The sequence below is a fragment of the Oncorhynchus mykiss genome, chromosome 27, assembly GCF_057628025.1.
Source record: "Oncorhynchus mykiss isolate SJ-2025 chromosome 27, ASM5762802v1, whole genome shotgun sequence".
Classification (NCBI taxonomy): domain Eukaryota; kingdom Metazoa; phylum Chordata; class Actinopteri; order Salmoniformes; family Salmonidae; genus Oncorhynchus; species Oncorhynchus mykiss.
The window spans coordinates 42,776,759-42,795,000 of NC_143048.1; the positions used below are offsets into that span (position 1 = coordinate 42,776,759).

At 50.1% G+C, this 18,242-nt stretch overlaps 1 protein-coding gene across 2 annotated transcripts in view; it reads right to left on the reverse strand.

The window, feature by feature from the left end:
• LOC118944786 (rho guanine nucleotide exchange factor 26) overlaps nucleotides 1-18,242 on the reverse strand; it is a 76,054-nt gene that overhangs the window by 11,576 nt on the left and 46,236 nt on the right. For both annotated transcript variants that reach the window (XM_036965864.2, XM_036965863.2), the window contains exons 11-12: nucleotides 18,060-18,214; nucleotides 14,013-14,222 (exon numbers count right to left, since the gene is read on the reverse strand). In XM_036965864.2, the coding sequence (XP_036821759.2) occupies nucleotides 14,013-14,222; nucleotides 18,060-18,214 (365 nt within the window). The remainder of the gene's footprint in view (nucleotides 1-14,012; nucleotides 14,223-18,059; nucleotides 18,215-18,242) is intronic.

Below are 18,242 nucleotides of genomic sequence, written 5' to 3' on the forward strand. Positions count from 1 at the left end.
CAGTCTCTATCTCGCCCCTTCACAGCCAGCCAGGACCAGTCTCTATCTCACCCTTCACAGCCAGCCAGGACCAGTCTCTGTCTCACCCTTCACAGCCAGCCAGGACCAGTCTCTATCTCACCCTTCACAGCCAGCCAGGACCAGTCTCTATCTCACCCTTCACAGCCAGCCAGGACCAGTCTCTATCTCACCCTTCACAGCCAGCCAGGACCAGTCTCTATCTCACCCTTCACAGCCAGCCAGGACCAGTCTCTATCTCACCCTTCACAGCCAGCCAGGACCAGTCTCTATCTCACCCTTCACAGCCAGCCAGGACCAGTCTCTATCTCACCCCTTCACAGCCAGCCAGGACCAGTCTCTGTCTCACCCATTCACAGCCAGCCAGGACCAGTCTCTATCTCATCCCTTCACAGCCAGCCAGGACCAGTCTCTGTCTCATCCCTTCACAGCCAGCCAGGACCAGTCTCTATCTCACCCCTTCACAGCCAGCCAGGACCAGTCTCTGTCTCACCCCTTCACAGCCAGCCAGGACCAGTCTCTATCTCACCCCTTCACAGCCAGCCAGGACCAGTCTCTATCTCACCCCTTCACAGCCAGCCAGGACCAGTCTCTATCTCACCCCTTCACAGCCAGCCAGGACCAGTCTCTGTCTCAACCCTTCACAGCCAGCCAGGACCAGTCTCTATCTCACCCCTTCACAGCCAGCCAGGACCAGTCTCTGTCTCACCCCTTCACAGCCAGCCAGGACCAGTCTCTGTCTCACCCCTTCACAGCCAGCCAGGACCAGTCTCTATCTCACCCCTTCACAGCCAGCCAGGACCAGTCTCTATCTCACCCTTCACAGCCAGCCAGGACCAGTCTCTGTCTCACCCTTCACAGCCAGCCAGGACCAGTCTCTATCTCACCCTTCACAGCCAGCCAGGACCAGTCTCTATCGCACCCCTTCACAGCCAGCCAGGACCAGTCTCTATCTCGCCCCTTCACAGCCAGCCAGGACCAGTCTCTATCTCACCCTTCACAGCCAGCCAGGACCAGTCTCTGTCTCACCCTTCACAGCCAGCCAGGACCAGTCTCTATCTCACCCTTCACAGCCAGCCAGGACCAGTCTCTATCTCACCCTTCACAGCCAGCCAGGACCAGTCTCTATCTCACCCTTCACAGCCAGCCAGGACCAGTCTCTATCTCACCCTTCACAGCCAGCCAGGACCAGTCTCTATCTCACCCTTCACAGCCAGCCAGGACCAGTCTCTATCTCACCCTTCACAGCCAGCCAGGACCAGTCTCTATCTCACCCCTTCACAGCCAGCCAGGACCAGTCTCTGTCTCACCCCTTCACAGCCAGCCAGGACCAGTCTCTATCTCACCCCTTCACAGCCAGCCAGGACCAGTTGACTCAGAGCCTGCGGCACAAAGTGCACCATATTCCCTGCGTTGACTTTAACCAGGCTTCAAAGGACTATGGTGAAACGTAGTGCTGTATGTAGGGAAAAGGGTGCACTTTGGGTTGCACCAACAGACTCAGAGATACTGACCCAGAACCCACCACAGGTCAGACCAGGCAGAGTGAATGGAGTCTGTGTGGAGAATCTGAACAAAGAGCTCCATGAATCAGACTTCCATCATTCCATTATTCTGTTTCCCATTCCAGTTCTGTTCCAGCTTATTCCGGGAATCACCCCCCTCCCCAAAAACACAGTGTCAGCCCCTAACTGTCCAGGACAGCAATTTCATGTCTCAGCATTCTATAAATCTGCTCATATAGCCTGAATAATCGTTCACAATTAATGTAACTCAATAGTTGGTAAAAACGGTGTAATTAATAGACTATTTCCCCTGCACAGTTTTAACGCCTCTCTAAAAAATGGTGTTCAAATACAGAATGTAAGGGTCGTCTCTACCGTTATCACCCTAGTGAGGTCACCTGTTACGTAGGGGTCGTCTCTACCGTTATCACCCTGGTGAGGTCACCTGTTACGTAGGGGTCGTCTCTACCGTTATCACCCTGGTGAGGTCACCTGTTACGTAGGGGTCGTCTCTACCGTTATCACCCTGGTGAGGTCACCTGTTACGTAGGGGTCGTCTCTACCGTTGTCACCCTAGTGAGGTCACCTGTTACTTAGGGGTCGTCTCTACCGTTATCACCCTGGTGAGGTCACCTGTTACGTAGGGGTCGTCTCTACCGTTATCACCCTGGTGAGGTCACCTGTTACGTAGGGGTCGTCTCTACCGTTATCACCCTGGTGAGGCCATCTGCTACGTAGGGGTCGTCTCTACCGTTGTCACCCTGGTGAAGTCATCTGCTACGTAGAGTTAGTCTCTACCGTTATCACCCTGGTGAGGTCATCTGCTACGTAGGGGTCGTCTCTACCGTTATCACCCTGGTGAGGTCATCTGCTACGTAGGGGTCGTCTCTACCGTTATCACCCTAGTGAGGTCACCTGTTACGTAGGGGTCGTCTCTACCGTTATCACCCTGGTGAGGTCATCTGCTACGTAGGGGTCGTCTCTACCGTTGTCACCCTGGTGAGGTCATCTGCTACGTAGGGGTCGTCTCTACCGTTATCACCCTGGTGAGGTCATCTGCTACGTAGGGGTCGTCTCTACCGTTGTCACCCTGGTGAGGTCACCTGCTACGTAGAGTTAGTCTCTACCGTTGTCACCCTGGTGAGGTCATCTGCTACGTAGAGTTAGTCTCTACCGTTGTCACCCTGGTGAGGTCATCTGCTACGTAGGGGTCGTCTCTACCGTTATCACCCTAGTGAGGTCACCTGTTACGTAGGGGTCGTCTCTACCGTTATCACCCTGGTGAGGTCATCTGCTACGTAGGGGTCGTCTCTACCGTTGTCACCCTGGTGAGGTCATCTGCTACGTAGGGGTCGTCTCTACCGTTATCACCCTGGTGAGGTCATCTGCTACGTAGGGGTCGTCTCTACCGTTGTCACCCTGGTGAGGTCACCTGCTACGTAGAGTTAGTCTCTACCGTTGTCACCCTGGTGAGGTCATCTGCTACGTAGAGTTAGTCTCTACCGTTGTCACCCTGGTGAGGTCATCTGCTACGTAGGGGTCGTCTCTACCGTTATCACCCTAGTGAGGTCACCTGTTACGTAGGGGTCGTCTCTACCGTTATCACCCTGGTGAGGTCACCTGCTACGTGTCCTGTGGTCCTGTGTCCTGTGTCCTGTGGTCCGTGTCCTGTGGTCCGTGTCCTGTGGTCCGTGTCCTGTGGTCCGTGTCCTGTGGTCCGTGTCCTGTGGTCCTGTGGTCCGTGTCCTGTGGTCCGTGTCCTGTGGTCCTGTGGTCCGTGTCCTGTGGTCCGTGTCCTGTGGTCCTGTGGTCCGTGTCCTGTGGTCCGTGTCCTGTGGTCCGTGTCCTGTGGTCCGTGTCCTGTGGTCCGTGTCCTGTGGTCCTGTGGTCCGTGTCCTGTGGTCCTGTGGTCCGTGTCCTGTGGTCCGTGTCCTGTGGTCCTGTGGTCCGTGTCCTGTGGTCCTGTGGTCCTGTGTCCTGTGGTCCTGTGGTCCGTGTCCTGTGGTCCGTGTCCTGTGGTCCTGTGGTCCTGTGGTCCGTGTCCTGTGGTCCTGTGGTCCGTGTCCTGTGGTCCGTGTCCTGTGGTCCTGTGGTCCGTGTCCTGTGGTCCGTGTCCTTTGGTCCGTGTCCTGTGGTCCGTGTCCTGTGGTCCGTGTCCTGTGGTCCTGTGGTCCGTGTCCTGTGGTCCTGTGGTCTGTGTCCTGTGGTCCGTGTCCTGTGGTCCGTGTCCTGTGGTCCGTGTCCTGTGGTCCTGTGGTCATTTCCCTGTCGGAGGCTCAATAGCACCACAACTATCATTCAGGACATTCTCCACGGTCCCAGGTGGTCGATGTGACCACAAATACACTCTTATCCATCCGGGTCACAGTGAATGTAAACTGTGATGGTGTGTTAACTCGTGTTCAGGGACTGAGGGAGATACACAGGGTTGGTTCCCTGGTTGCCCTCAGGAGAACCTGTACTGAGTCATGACACACTGGAGGACAGGAGAGAAGACCGGTGTGTGTCTCTGAGTGACTGAATGTTTGTGTGGCTGTCTGAGTCGAAGGGAGACATGTGGGAATGACATCTGTTCACTGCTGGTCTTGGCATTTGGACACACACACACACACACACGTCGAGCAGCGTTCCCACCATAAAACATGCCAGCTGAGGTATCAGGACGATTAATACACTCTCGTTTATTAGTAAAGGCACCAACACACACACACACAGGGCTCCCGAGTATCGCAGATGTGCAAGAGGCGTCACTACAGTCCCTGGTTTGAATCCAGGTTGCATCACATCCGGCTGTAATTGGGAGTCCCATAGGGCGGAACACCATTGGTCCAGGGTCGTGTGGGTTTGGCCGGGGGGAGGCCGTCATTGTAAATAAGATTTTCTTCTTTACCGACTTGCCTAGTTAAAACAAGGTTAAATAAATTAATAAATTCCTGTTGGAACACACACAGGCATCATGTGTGCACCCATGATTTCATGTGTGGAAAGGGATGCACAGACCCTCAAGCTCTCTCTGTGTGTGGTTGAGGCTGACACACACAGGTAGAGACAAGCATGAATGAGGGCTTCCTGTGCTCAATATGGACTGTTCTATATGTAAAGTACTCTCTCCCTCTCTCTCTCTCTCTCTCTCTCTCTCTCTGTTCTGGTCGACAACATAGAGGACAGGATAACGGGGGGGTGAGGAGAGAGAGAAGAGCGGCGAGACGAGAGAGGGATGAAGGGGAACGAGGGGGTTAGTGTGTGAATCGTGGGAACATGCCAACTCAACAACAGGTTTCCTGCTAGGCAACCAATGTAACAATGGCTGGTTGCCGGGGACTCGCTAGTCCAGATCATTCCCTAGGCTACTACAGTGAGTGAGGGGCAACTGCTGTCTCTCACACACACACACAACACTATTATTAAGTCATTACATTACAGCAGGGGTCCTGACCCACGCTCTTAGAGGGGGAAATCTGGGGGCTTTCCAAACAGACACACACACACACTGCAAGCAGGCAGGCAGGCCTCTGTGAAGAGACACTCAGGGAGAGGGGGAGCCAGGTTAATGCAGCTGACTGGGCAGCATGAGTCAGGGCATGGCATGTGGTAGCAAGCATATAGCCTGGAAAAGCCCTCCAGTCAGTCACACAAGACGCTGGATACAGACAGAGTCTGCAAGGCATTCTAGTTGTTATGGATACCTATTGGACTCAGAGTAGATGAAGATAATGTTATGTTTATGCTAGGATCTGTAGAGAATGTGTTTAGAAAAAGAGGTTAACCTAAACAGAGGAATGAGGGAGATCTGGCCTTATGTGTGTGGTGTATGTACACCTGCATGTAAGCACTCCCTATTCGCTGACAAAGGAAGTGGCCAGTGAGACGGACGGACGGACGGACGGACGGGCGGGCGGGCGGACGGACGGACGGACGGACGGGCGGATGGATGGACAGACAGCATACATATCAACCAGCCTAACACTATTAGAATCTGAAGTCAAATGTCTGTTTGCTGATGATCTGGTGCTTCTGTCGCCAACCAAGGAGGGCCTACAGCAGCACCTAGATATTCTGCACAGATTCTGTGAGACCTGGGCCCTGACAGTAAATCTCAGTAAGACCAAAATAATGCCAACCAAGAATTCAGTCATAGAGCCAACCAAGAAATCAGTCATAGAGCCAACCAAGAATTCAGTCATAGAGCCAACCAAAAAATTCAGTCATAGAGCCAACCAAGAATTCAGTCATAGAGCCAACCAAGAATTCAGTCATAGAGCCAACCAAGAATTCAGTCATAGAGCCAACCAAGAATTCACAAAATGTGACAAACACCAAATTGAGACTCTGCATGCAGAATTCTGCAAAAATATCCTCCGTGTACAACGTAGAACACCAAATAATGCATGCAGAGCAGAATTAGGCCGATACCCACTAATTATCAAAATCCAGAAAAGAGCCGTTAAATTCTACAACCACCTAAAAGGAAGCGATTCCCAAACCTTCCATAACAAAGCCATCACCTACAGAGAGATGAACCTGGAGAAGAGTCCCCTAAGCAAGCTGGTCCTGGGGCTTTGTTCACAAACACACCCCACAGAGCCCCAGGACAGCAGCACAATTAGACCCAACCAAATCATGAGAAAACAAAAAGATAATTACTTGACACATTGGAAATAATTAACAAAAAAACAGAGTAAACTAGAATGCTATTTGGCCCTAAACAGAGAGTACACAGCGGCAGAATACCTGACCACTGTGACTGACCCAAACTTAAGGAAAGCTTTGACTATGTACAGACTCAGTGAGCATAGCCTTGCTATTGAGAAAGGCCACCGTAGGCAGACCTGGCTCTCAAGAGAAGACAGGCTATGTGCTCACTGCCCACAAAATGAGGTGGAAACTGAGCTGCACTTCCTAACCTCCTGCCCAATGTATGACCATATTAGAGACTCATATTTACTATATATATATATAATATGACTGTATTATTATTTTGGAACTTCTGTGAGTGCAATGTTCACTGTCCACCTTTTACTGTTTGTTTCACTTTAGTTTATTGTTTATTTCACGTGCTTTGGCAAAGTAAACATGTGTTCCCCATGACAATAAAGCCTCTTGAATTGAGAGAGACAAAGTTCACAAATAAAAAATGACTTAAAAGATGACTCAACTTCAGTAGAGTGGAAGTGTCTATATGCAGATACAAATCTTACATTTCCTCTGTTACACTTGGAACTCACTGCATTCTCCATGACCATACAGAGGCCCCCAGCTACTATCTTAAATTATACAATGGGTCTGGGTGATAAAACTACTGCCCAAAATAGGCTGCTACATCACTGGAAAATGATTCCCTATACAGCCAGTGTTTTCTGAGGGGAAAATGATTCCCTATACAGCCAGTGTTTTCTGAGGGGAAAATGATTCCCTATACAGCCAGTGTTTGCTGAAGGGAAAATGATTCCCTTTACAGCCAGTATAGGGGAGGGGAAAATGATTCCCTATACAGCCAGTATAGGGGAGGGGAAAATGATTCCCTATACAGCCAGTATAGGGGAGGGGAAAATTATTCCCTATACAGCCAGTATAGGGGAGGGGAAAATGATTCCCTATACAGCCAGTGTATGCTGAGGGGAAAATGATTCCCTATACAGCCAGTGTATGCTGAGGGGAAAATGATTCCCTATACAGCCAGTGTTTTCTGAGGGGAAAATGATTCCCTATACAGCCAGTGTATGCTGAGGGGAAAATGATTCACACACACAAAAACACAATCAAGGCATTGTGGGATTGAAAACGCCCATCCCATTAGATGTATTCACTGAGGGAGATACAGTTGAAGTCGGAAGTGTACATACACCTTAACCAAATACATTTAAACTCAGTTGATCAACATTTCTGACATTTAATACTAGTAAAAATTCCCTGTCTTGTTCAGTTAGGATCACCACATTATTTTAAGGATGTGAAATGTCAGAATAATAGTAGAGAGAATGATTTATTTCAGCTTTTATTTCTTTCATCACATTCCCAGTGGGTCAAACGTTTATATACTCTCAATTAGTATTTGGTAGCATTGCCTTTAAATTATTTAACTTGGGTCAAACGTTTTGGGTAGCCTTCCACAAGCTTTCCACAATAAGTTGGGTAAATTTTGGCCCATTCCTCTTGACAGAGCTGGTGTAACTGAGTCAGGTTTGTAGGCCTCCTTGCTCGTACACGCCTTTTCAGTTCTTCCAACATATTTTCTATAGGATTGAGGTCAGTGCTTTGTGATGGCCACTCCAATACCTTGACTTATTTTGCCACAACTTTGGAAGTATGCTTGGGGTCATTGACCAAGCTTTAACTTCCTGACTGATGTCTTGAGATGTTGCTTCAATATATCCACATAATTTTACGTCCTCATGATGCCATCTATTTTGTGAAGTGCACCAGTCCCTCCTGCAGCAAAGCACCCCCACAACATGATGCTGCCACCCCCGTGCTTCACGGTTGGGATGGTATTCTTCAGCTTGTAAGCCTCCCCCTTTTTCCTCCAATCATAACGATGGTCGTTATTGCCAAACAGTTCTATTTTTGTTTCATCAGACCAGAGGACATTTCTTCAAAAAGTACGATCTTTGTCCCCATGTGCAGTTGCAAAACGTAGTCTGGCTTTTTTATGGCGGTTTTGGAGCAGTGGCTTCTTCCTTGCTGAGCGGCCTTTCAGGTTATGTCGATATAGGACTCGTTTTACTGTGGATATAGATACTTTTGTACCTGTTTCCTCCAGCATCTTCACAAGGTCCTTTGCTGTTGTTCTGGGATTGATTTCTACTTTTCGCACCAAAGAACGTTCATCTCTAGGAGACAGAACGCATCTCCTTCCTGAGTGGCATGATGGCTGCGTGGTCCCATGGTGTTTATACTTGCGTACTGTTGTTTGTACAGATGTTTGTACAGATGAATGTGGTACCTTCAGGCGTTTGGAAATTGCTCCCAAGGATGAACCAGACTTGTGGAGGTCTACAATTTTTTTCTGAGGTCTTGGCTGATTTCTTTTGATTTTTCCATGATGTCAAGCAAAGAGGCACTGAGTTTGAAGGTAGGCCTTGAAATACATCCACAGATACACCTCCAAATGACTCCAATGATGTCAATTAGCCTATCAGAAGCTTCTAAAGCCATTACATTATTTTCTGGAATTTTCCAAGCTGTTTAAAAGGCACAGGCAACTTAGTGTATGTAAACCTCTGACCCACTGGAATTGTGATACAGTGAAATAATCTGTCTGTAGTGTCATACACAAAGTAGATGTCATAACCAACTTGCCAAAACTATAGTTTGTTAACAAGACATTTGTGGAGTGGTTGAAAAAAAGAGTTCATGACTCCAACTGTATAAAACTTCTGACTTCAACTGTATATAAAGAAACCTGTTCCTGATGGGACACACACACCCAGATCATCCCATATTAGACCCAACTGACAGAAGTATTCAGTGAATAGGAAACAATGAAGAAAAGAGACAGATCATTAAGGACCCAGATAGGACCCAGCTCAGAGAGAGAGAGGACCCAGATAGGACCCAGCTCAGAGAGAGAGAGGATCCAGATAGGACCCAGCTCAGAGAGAGAGAGGACCCGGATAGGACCCAGCTCAGAGAGAGAGAGAGAGGACCCAGATAGGACCCAGCTCACAGAGAGAGAGAGAGGACCCAGATAGGACCCAGCTCTGAGAGAGAGTGGACCCAGATAGGACCCAGCTCATAGAGAGAGAGGACCCAGATAGGACCCAGCTCAGAGAGAGAGAGAGAGAGAGGACCCAGCTCAGAGAGAGAGAGGACCCAGATAGGACCCAGCTCAGAGAGAGAGAGAGAGAGAGAGAGAGAGAGGACCCAGCTCAGAGAGAGAGAGAGAGAGGACCCAGCTCAGAGAGAGAGAGAGAGGACCCAGATAGGACCCAGCTCAGAGAGAGAGAGAGAGGACCCAGCTCAGAGAGAGAGAGAGAGGACCCAGATAGGACCCAGCTCAGAGAGAGATGGAGAGGACCCAGCTCAGAGAGAGAGAGAGGACCCAGATAGGACCCAGCTCAGAGAGAGAGAGAGAGGACCCAGATAGGACCCAGCTCAGAGAGAGAGAGGACCCAGATAGGACCCAGCTCAGAGAGAGAGAGAGAGGACCCAGCTCAGAGAGAGAGAGGACCCAGATAGTACCCAGCTCAGAGAGAGAGAGGATCCAGATAGGACCCAGCTCAGAGAGAGAGAGGACCCAGATAGGACCCAGCTCAGAGAGAGAGAGAGAGGACCCAGATAGGACCCAGCTCAGAGAGAGAGAGAGAGGACCCAGATAGGACCCAGCTCTGAGAGAGAGAGGACCCAGATAGGACCCAGCTCATAGAGAGAGAGGACCCAGATAGGACCCAGCTCAGAGAGAGAGAGAGAGAGAGAGGACCCAGCTCAGAGAGAGAGAGGACCCAGATAGGACCCAGCTCAGAGAGAGAGAGAACCCAGATAGGACCCAGCTCAGAGAGAGAGAGAGAGAGAGAGAGAGGACCCAGCTCAGAGAGAGAGAGAGAGAGGACCCAGCTCAGAGAGAGAGGACCCAGATAGGACCCAGCTCAGAGAGAGAGAGAGAGGACCCAGATAGGACCCAGCTCAGAGAGAGAGAGAGAGGACCCAGATAGGACCCAGCTCAGAGAGAGAGAGAGAGGACCCAGCTCAGAGAGAGAGAGAGAGGACCCAGATAGGACCCAGCTCAGAGAGAGATGGAGAGGACCCAGCTCAGAGAGAGAGAGAGAGGACCCAGATAGGACCCAGCTCAGAGAGAGAGAGGACCCAGATAGGACCCAGCTCAGAGAGAGAGAGGACCCAGATAGGACCCAGCTCAGAGAGAGAGAGGATCCAGATAGGACCCAGCTCAGAGAGAGAGAGGACCCAGATAGGACCCAGCTCAGAGAGAGAGAGAGAGGACCCAGATAGGACCCAGCTCAGAGAGAGAGAGAGAGGACCCAGATAGGACCCAGCTCTGAGAGAGAGAGGACCCAGATAGGACCCAGCTCATAGAGAGAGAGGACCCAGATAGGACCCAGCTCAGAGAGAGAGAGAGAGAGAGAGAGAGGACCCAGCTCAGAGAGAGAGAGAGAGAGGACCCAGCTCAGAGAGAGAGGACCCAGATAGGACCCAGCTCAGAGAGAGAGAGAGAGGACCCAGCTCAGAGAGAGAGAGAGAGGACCCAGATAGGACCCAGCTCAGAGAGAGAGAGAGAGGACCCAGATAGGACCCAGCTCAGAGAGAGAGAGAGAGGACCCAGCTCAGAGAGAGAGAGAGAGGACCCAGATAGGACCCAGCTCAGAGAGAGATGGAGAGGACCCAGCTCAGAGAGAGAGAGAGAGGACCCAGATAGGACCCAGCTCAGAGAGAGAGAGGACCCAGATAGGACCCAGCTCAGAGAGAGAGAGGACCCAGATAGGACCCAGCTCAGAGAGAGAGAGGACCCAGATAGGACCCAGCTCAGAGAGAGAGAGAGAGAGAGAGGACCCAGCTCAGAGAGAGAGAGAGGACCCAGATAGGACCCAGCTCAGAGAGAGAGAGGACCCAGATAGGACCCAGCTCAGAGAGCGAGAGAGAGAGGACCCAGCTCAGAGAGAGAGAGAGGACCCAGATAGGACCCAGTTCAGAGAGAGAGAGAGAGGACCCAGATAGGACCCAGCTCAGAGAGAGAGAGAGAGGACCCAAATAGGACCCAGCTCAGAGAGAGAGAGGACTCAGATAGGACCCAGCTCAGAGAGAGAGAGAGAGGACCCAGCTCAGAGAGAGAGAGAGGACCCAGATAGGACCCAGCTCAGAGAGAGAGAGGACCCAGATAGGACCCAGCTCAGAGAGAGAGAGGACCCAGATAGGACCCAGCTCAGAGAGAGAGAGAGAGGACCCAGCTCAGAGAGAGAGAGGACCCAGATAGGACCCAGCTCAGAGAGAGAGAGGACCCAGATAGGACCCAGCTCAGAGAGAGAGAGAGAGGACCCAGCTCAGAGAGAGAGAGGACCCAGATAGGACCCAGCTCAGAGAGAGAGAGAGAGAGAGGACCCAGCTCAGAGAGAGAGAGAGGACCCAGCTCAGAGAGAGAGAGGACCCAGATAGGACCCAGCTCAGAGAGAGAGAGAGAGAGGACCCAGCTCAGAGAGAGAGAGAGAGATGACCCAGATAGGACCCAGCTCAGAGAGAGAGAGAGAGGACCCAGATAGGACCCAGCTCAGAGAGAGAGAGAGAGAGGACCCAGCTCAGAGAGAGAGAGAGAGGACCCAGATAGGACCCAGCTCAGAGAGAGATGGAGAGGACCCAGCTCAGAGAGAGAGAGAGAGGACCCAGATAGGACCCAGCTCAGAGAGAGAGAGAGAGGACCCAGATAGGACCCAGCTCAGAGAGAGAGAGAGAGAGGACCCAGATAGGACCCAGCTCAGAGAGAGAGAGAGAGGACCCATATAGGACCCAGCTCAGAGAGAGAGAGAGAGAGGACCCAGATAGGACCCAGCTCAGAGAGAGAGAGAGAGAGAGGACCCAGCTCAGAGAGAGAGAGAGAGAGAGGACCCAGATAGGACCCAGCTCAGAGAGAGAGAGGACCCAGATAGGACCCAGCTCAGAGAGAGAGAGAGAGGACCCAGATAGGACCCAGCTCAGAGAGAGATGGAGAGGACCCAGCTCAGAGAGAGAGAGAGAGGACCCAGATAGGACCCAGCTCAGAGAGAGAGAGAGAGGACCCAGATAGGACCCAGCTCAGAGAGAGAGAGAGAGAGGACCCAGATAGGACCCAGCTCAGAGAGAGAGAGAGAGGACCCATATAGGACCCAGCTCAGAGAGAGAGAGAGAGAGGACCCAGATAGGACCCAGCTCAGAGAGAGAGAGAGAGAGAGGACCCAGCTCAGAGAGAGAGAGAGAGAGAGGACCCAGATAGGACCCAGCTCAGAGAGAGAGAGGACCCAGATAGGACCCAGCTCAGAGAGAGAGAGAGAAAGACAAACACCATTGTAAATACAACCCATATTTATGCTTATTTATTTTCCCTTGTGTACTTTAACCATTTGTACATTGTTACAACACTGTATAAATATATATATATATATATAATATGACATTTGTAATGTCTTTATTGTTTTGAAACTTCTGTATGTGTAATGTTTACTGTTCATTTTTATTTAACTTGTGTATATTATCTACTTCACTTGCTTTGGCAATGATAACACATGTTTCCCATGCCAATAAAGCCCCTTGAATTGAATTGAACTGAATTGAAAGAGAGGACCCCGCTCAGAGAGAGATAGAGGCCCCGTTCAGAGAGAGATAGAGAGGCCCCAGCTCAGAGAGAGATAGAGAGGAGCCAGCTCAGAGAGAGATAGAGAGGCCCCGTTCAGAGAGAGATAGAGAGGCCCCAGCTCAGAGAGAGATAGAGAGGAGCCAGCTCAGAGAGAGATAGAGAGGAGCCAGCTCAGAGAGAGATAGAGAGGAGCCAGCTCAGAGAGAGATAGAGAGGCCCCAGCTCAGAGAGAGATAGAGAGGAGCCAGCTCAGAGAGAGATAGAGAGGCCCCGTTCAGAGAGAGATAGAGAGGCCCCAGCTCAGAGAGAGATAGAGAGGAGCCAGCTCAGAGAGAGATAGAGAGGAGCCAGCTCAGAGAGAGATAGAGAGGCCCCAGCTCAGAGAGAGATAGAGAGGCCCCAGCTCAGAGAGAGATAGAGAGGAGCCAGCTCAGAGAGAGATAGAGAGGAGCCAGCTCAGAGAGAGATAGAGAGGAGCCAGCTCAGAGAGAGATAGAGAGGAGCCAGCTCAGAGAGAGATAGAGAGGAGCCAGCTCAGAGAGAGATAGAGAGGAGCCAGCTCAGAGAGAGATAGAGAGGACCCAGCTCAGAGAGAGATGGAGAGGACCCAGCTCAGAGAGAGATGGAGAGGACCCAGCTCAGAGAGAGATGGAGAGGACCCAGCTCAGAGAGAGATGGAGAGGACCCAGCTCAGAGAGAGATGGAGAGGACCCAGCTCAGAGAGAGATGGAGAGGACCCTGCTCAGAGAGATAGAGAGGACCCAGCTCAGAGAGATAGAGAGGACCCAGCTCAGAGAGATAGAGAGGACCCAGCTCAGAGAGATAGAAAGGACCCAGCTCAGAGAGAGATAGAGAGGACCCAGCTCAGAGAGATAGAAAGGACCCAGCTCAGAGAGAGATAGAGAGGACCCAGCTCAGAGAGAGATAGAGAGGACCCAGCTCAAAGAGAGATGGAGAGGACCCAGCTCAAAGAGAGATGGAGAGGACCCAGCTCAGAGAGAGATGGAGAGGACCCTGCTCAGAGAGATAGAGAGGACCCAGCTCAGAGAGATAGAGAGGACCCAGCTCAGAGAGATAGAGAGGACCCAGCTCAGAGAGAGATAGAGAGGACCCAGCTCAGAGCGAGATCACAGATAGGACCTAGCACGGTGAGAGTGATAGAAAGAAACACACAGATACGGGTCAAGTGTTGCACAGTAGAAGGTGACACTTACATTCGCTCCACCCCCAGGACCATGGGCACCTTGTCTCCGGAGTGGTTGCTACGGAAACGCAGGCGGAAGAGGTGGCTGGCCCCAGGCTGCCGTGATGTCAGCATTCCAGCGGTGCTTCTGACGGGTGATAGGTTGACATCCTCGGCCTGGCAGGGTCCCACCCAAATTTGGCCCCTCAGAGCATAGTCTATCACTGTGTAGCTGTCCTCACTGAGGGGGAGAGAGAGAGAGACAGAGAGCGAGAGGGAGGGAGAAGGAGAGACAGAGAGCGAGAGGGAGAATGAGAGACAGAGAGCGAGAGGGAGAATGAGAGAGAGAGCGAGCGAGAGGGAGAATGAGAGACAGAGAGCGAGAGGGAGAATGAGAGAGAGAGCGAGAGGGAGAATGAGAGAGAGAGAGCGAGAGGGAGAATGAGAGAGAGAGAGCGAGAGGGAGAATGAGAGAGAGAGAGCGAGAGGGAGAATGAGAGACAGAGAGCGAGAGGGAGAATGAGAGCGAGAGGGAGACAGAGAGCGAGAGGGAGACAGAGAGCGAGAGGGAGAATGAGAGACAGAGAGCGAGCGGGAGAATGAGAGAGAGAGCGAGAGGGAGAATGAGAGACAGAGAGCGAGCGGGAGAATGAGAGAGAGAGCGAGAGGGAGAATGAGAGAGAGAGAGCGAGAGGGAGAATGAGAGACAGAGAGCGAGAGGGAGAATGAGAGACAGAGAGCGAGAGGAAGAGTGTCATCTGTTGGCAGACTGAAGTTGTAGGGCCATCACAGCAGCAAGATGTGTGACCTGTTCCCACAAGAAAAGGGTAACCAGTGGAGAACAAACACCATTATAAATATATATTTATCTGTTTATTTCAACATTTTGCACACAGTGTACATAGCCAATAATGTCATATTTTAAATGTCTATATTATTATTATTTTTTAATGTGAGTGTAATGATTACTGTTAAAAAAATATATATGTTTATTTCCTGTCTATTTATCTTTCTTCGATGTAAACATACGTTTCCCAAGCCAATAAAACCCCCAGGATTTGAATATATATGAGAGAGAAAGAGAGAGCGAGAGACAGACAGAGAGAAGAATGTCCTGGTGCTAAGTAGGAATACTGAGGTATTTATTATGTCTCCCCATTAGTTCCTGCCAGGTAGACCCTGGTAGGTAGACTGATGACGTGAACCAGGTTGCAGGCACTGGTTACAGTTTAAAAGCTTTTTCATTGAGTAGGCCAGTCAATATTTAAAATCACACAGAAAATATTCGCATACGGAAAATTATCGCATACATTATCAAGCATTTCACACATTATCAGGTGAGGCAGATGAACCTGTAGTCATATTACCTCAACACTATTTAACATGAGATCCTCTCTAATCTTTACAGGAACGTGGGCTATTTTTAAACATGTTTCTGGGATGCTTGACTGTTTTCATTGCTTTACTGGGAAGAGTCGGTCTTCCAACGCCCCTGGGAGAACTTACATTGTCATTGTCTCAACGCAGCCTTATAATGCTGTGAAAGGATCCAGGAACCCACGTGATTTGGGTGGATCCCATCCTCCTTATAATGCTGTGAAAGGATCCATGAACCCAAATGATTTGGGTGGATCCCATCCTCCTTATAATGCTGTGAAAGGATCCAGGAACCCAAATGATTTGGGTGGATCCCATCCTCCTTATAATGCTGTGAAAGGATCCAGGAACCCACATGATTTGGGTGGATCCCATCCTCCTTATAATGCTGTGAAAGGATCCATGAACCCACATGATTTGGGTGGATCCCATCCTCCTTATAATACGAGCTTTGTTTCCAGAAGGTATCGAAATTGTCAATAAATGTCAGACCCACAGAGCTCAAACAAACAAAGATGGAAGACTAAGCTTGGAAGAGAGAAGACAGAGGGAGAAAAGCAGAGGGGGAAGGAAAGGTGAGAGAAAAGAGGAGAGGAAGAGGGTGAGGATAGAGAAGAGGAGATGAAGAGGAGAGGAAAAGGGTGAGGATAGAGAAGAGGAAGAGGAGGGTGAGGATAGAGTAGAGGAGGAGAGGAAGAGGGTGAGGATAGAGAAGAGGAGAGGAAGAGGAGGGTGAGGATAGAGAAGAGGAGGAGATGAAGAGGAGAGGAAGAGGAGGGTGAGGGAGAGGAGGGTGAGAAGGGGAGGAAGAGGAGGAGAGGGTGAGGAAGGGGAGAAGAGGGTGAGGAGGGTGAGGAGAGGAAGAGGAGGAAAGGGTGAGAAAGGGGAGAAGAGGAGAGGAAGGGGAGAAGAGGAGAGGGTGGGGAGAAGAGGAGAGGCCAGCTGCTGTGTAGTAGTGGTGAGTCATTACACAAGTGTTCCTGTGGGTCTAGGGTTTTCCTGAACAGAGAATCAAATCAAATTTTATTGGTCACATACACGTGGTTAGCAGATGTTAATGCGAGTGCAGCAAAATGCTTGTGCTTCTAGTTCCGACCGTGCAGTAATATCTAACAAGTAATCTAACAATTTCACAACAACTACCTTATACACACAACTGTAAAGGAATGAATAAGAATATGTACATATAATATATGGATGAGCGATGGCCGTGCGGCATAGGCAAGATGCAGTAGATGGTATCGAGTGCAGTATATACATATGAGATGAGTAATGTAGGGTATGTAGTGTCACTCAGCAATGCATCTCTCCACAACAATTGTTTAATTTATTTATTTAATGTTACATTTTATGTCATTTAGCAGATCCTCTTATCTGGAGCGACTTACAGTTGTTTGTTAATCAACAATACACATCGGTAGATGGGCAGGTGAACTGCACATCAGAGCAATCTCCTCTCCAGGTCAAACAGCAGTAGAATCACCCTGGCTAGACGAGGCTATGAGAAAAGGAGGTCCAAGAGGGACTGGCCAGTAGCATGGAGTCCAGGGTTAACTCCCTGCTCTACGGTTGGCCTAATGTACCGTGACCTAGATTCCAATTAGTCTAGCCAGTGCTTTTATTTCTGATCATGCAGAGAAAGAGAAATAGAAAGAGAGAAACCGATAGAGAGAGAAAGAGAGGAATAGTAACATGCCACAGCAGAACCGATTCCACACCAACACGTATCCAAATAGTCCCAGTCCTGGAAACCACTGGAGCTGCTTTGGATCAAATTCCCAGAAAGAAAAAAGGTTTTAGTCATTTAGAGAGAAAGCGGCAGAATGATCCGTCTCAGACACAGCTGGAGATGGGGAAAAAAATGAGATTTGGGGGAATGAGAAGCACACCCACGAATTAATGAGAGCCATCTGGTTTCCAGGAAGTCATATTGTATTGACGGAGCGCAGAATGTTCCTGAAATATTTTTTTTTGGGGGGGGGGATAAAGCAAGCTTCCCTTCTGATCCTGCTGACAATGTGCAGATCCATAGGCTCAGTACTGATACACAGACACATGTACAGACACACACACACACACAGATTGTGAGCACACCAACAGAGACATGTTTGTATGTTCAGCCAGGCCGTTCCAGTAGTTGACCTCACAGTTGAACTGACTGAAGTAGTTTTGTTTTCATTACTAAGAGCTATCATGAGTACCTTCCCTCTAATAAATCAACCAGGTAGAGCCTGCCAGAAATGGTCCAATATCTTCTGAGAAAGTGAAAGATAAAAACAAACAGGCACACCCTGTTACTGGAGCCCCGTGGCTACACCTCCACTGTCACCATGCTGGGACAGGGTGCTGAGGTGTGTTCTGGGAAACGGCCCATACTCCAAAGTCACACTTGACTCATACCAGAGAGACAACACACATGAACACAGAGTTTCCCGCTCATAACTCTGTCGCAACGACCTACAGAGAATCTGAGCTTGTCCATAGTCATATTTACCATACCTAAACTTTCCTTCATCACCACCACCACCCTCTCTATCTGTGGGATTGGCTGAGATTGGCTAGTGAAAATGTGCAGTTCACTGTGATTGGCTAGCGAGACTGTAGGAGTTAGCTGTGATTGGCTATTGAGACTGGAGTTGACTGTGATTGGTCAGGAGACTGTGGGATTGGCTGTAATTGGCTAGTGAGACTGTGGACCCACCTCTTCTTCCTGGTGAGGATGAGAACGTCGTTGAAGAGGAAGAAGTAGACCTGCTGCCGTGACGTCCTCTTGGAGAAGATGCCGTTCTCCTCCACGAAGGCTGTGAGCTCCCCTCTCTTCACCATCCACCTAGAGGACGACACCAGTGGGAAGGGCTGGGGGGGAGAGACACACACACACAGA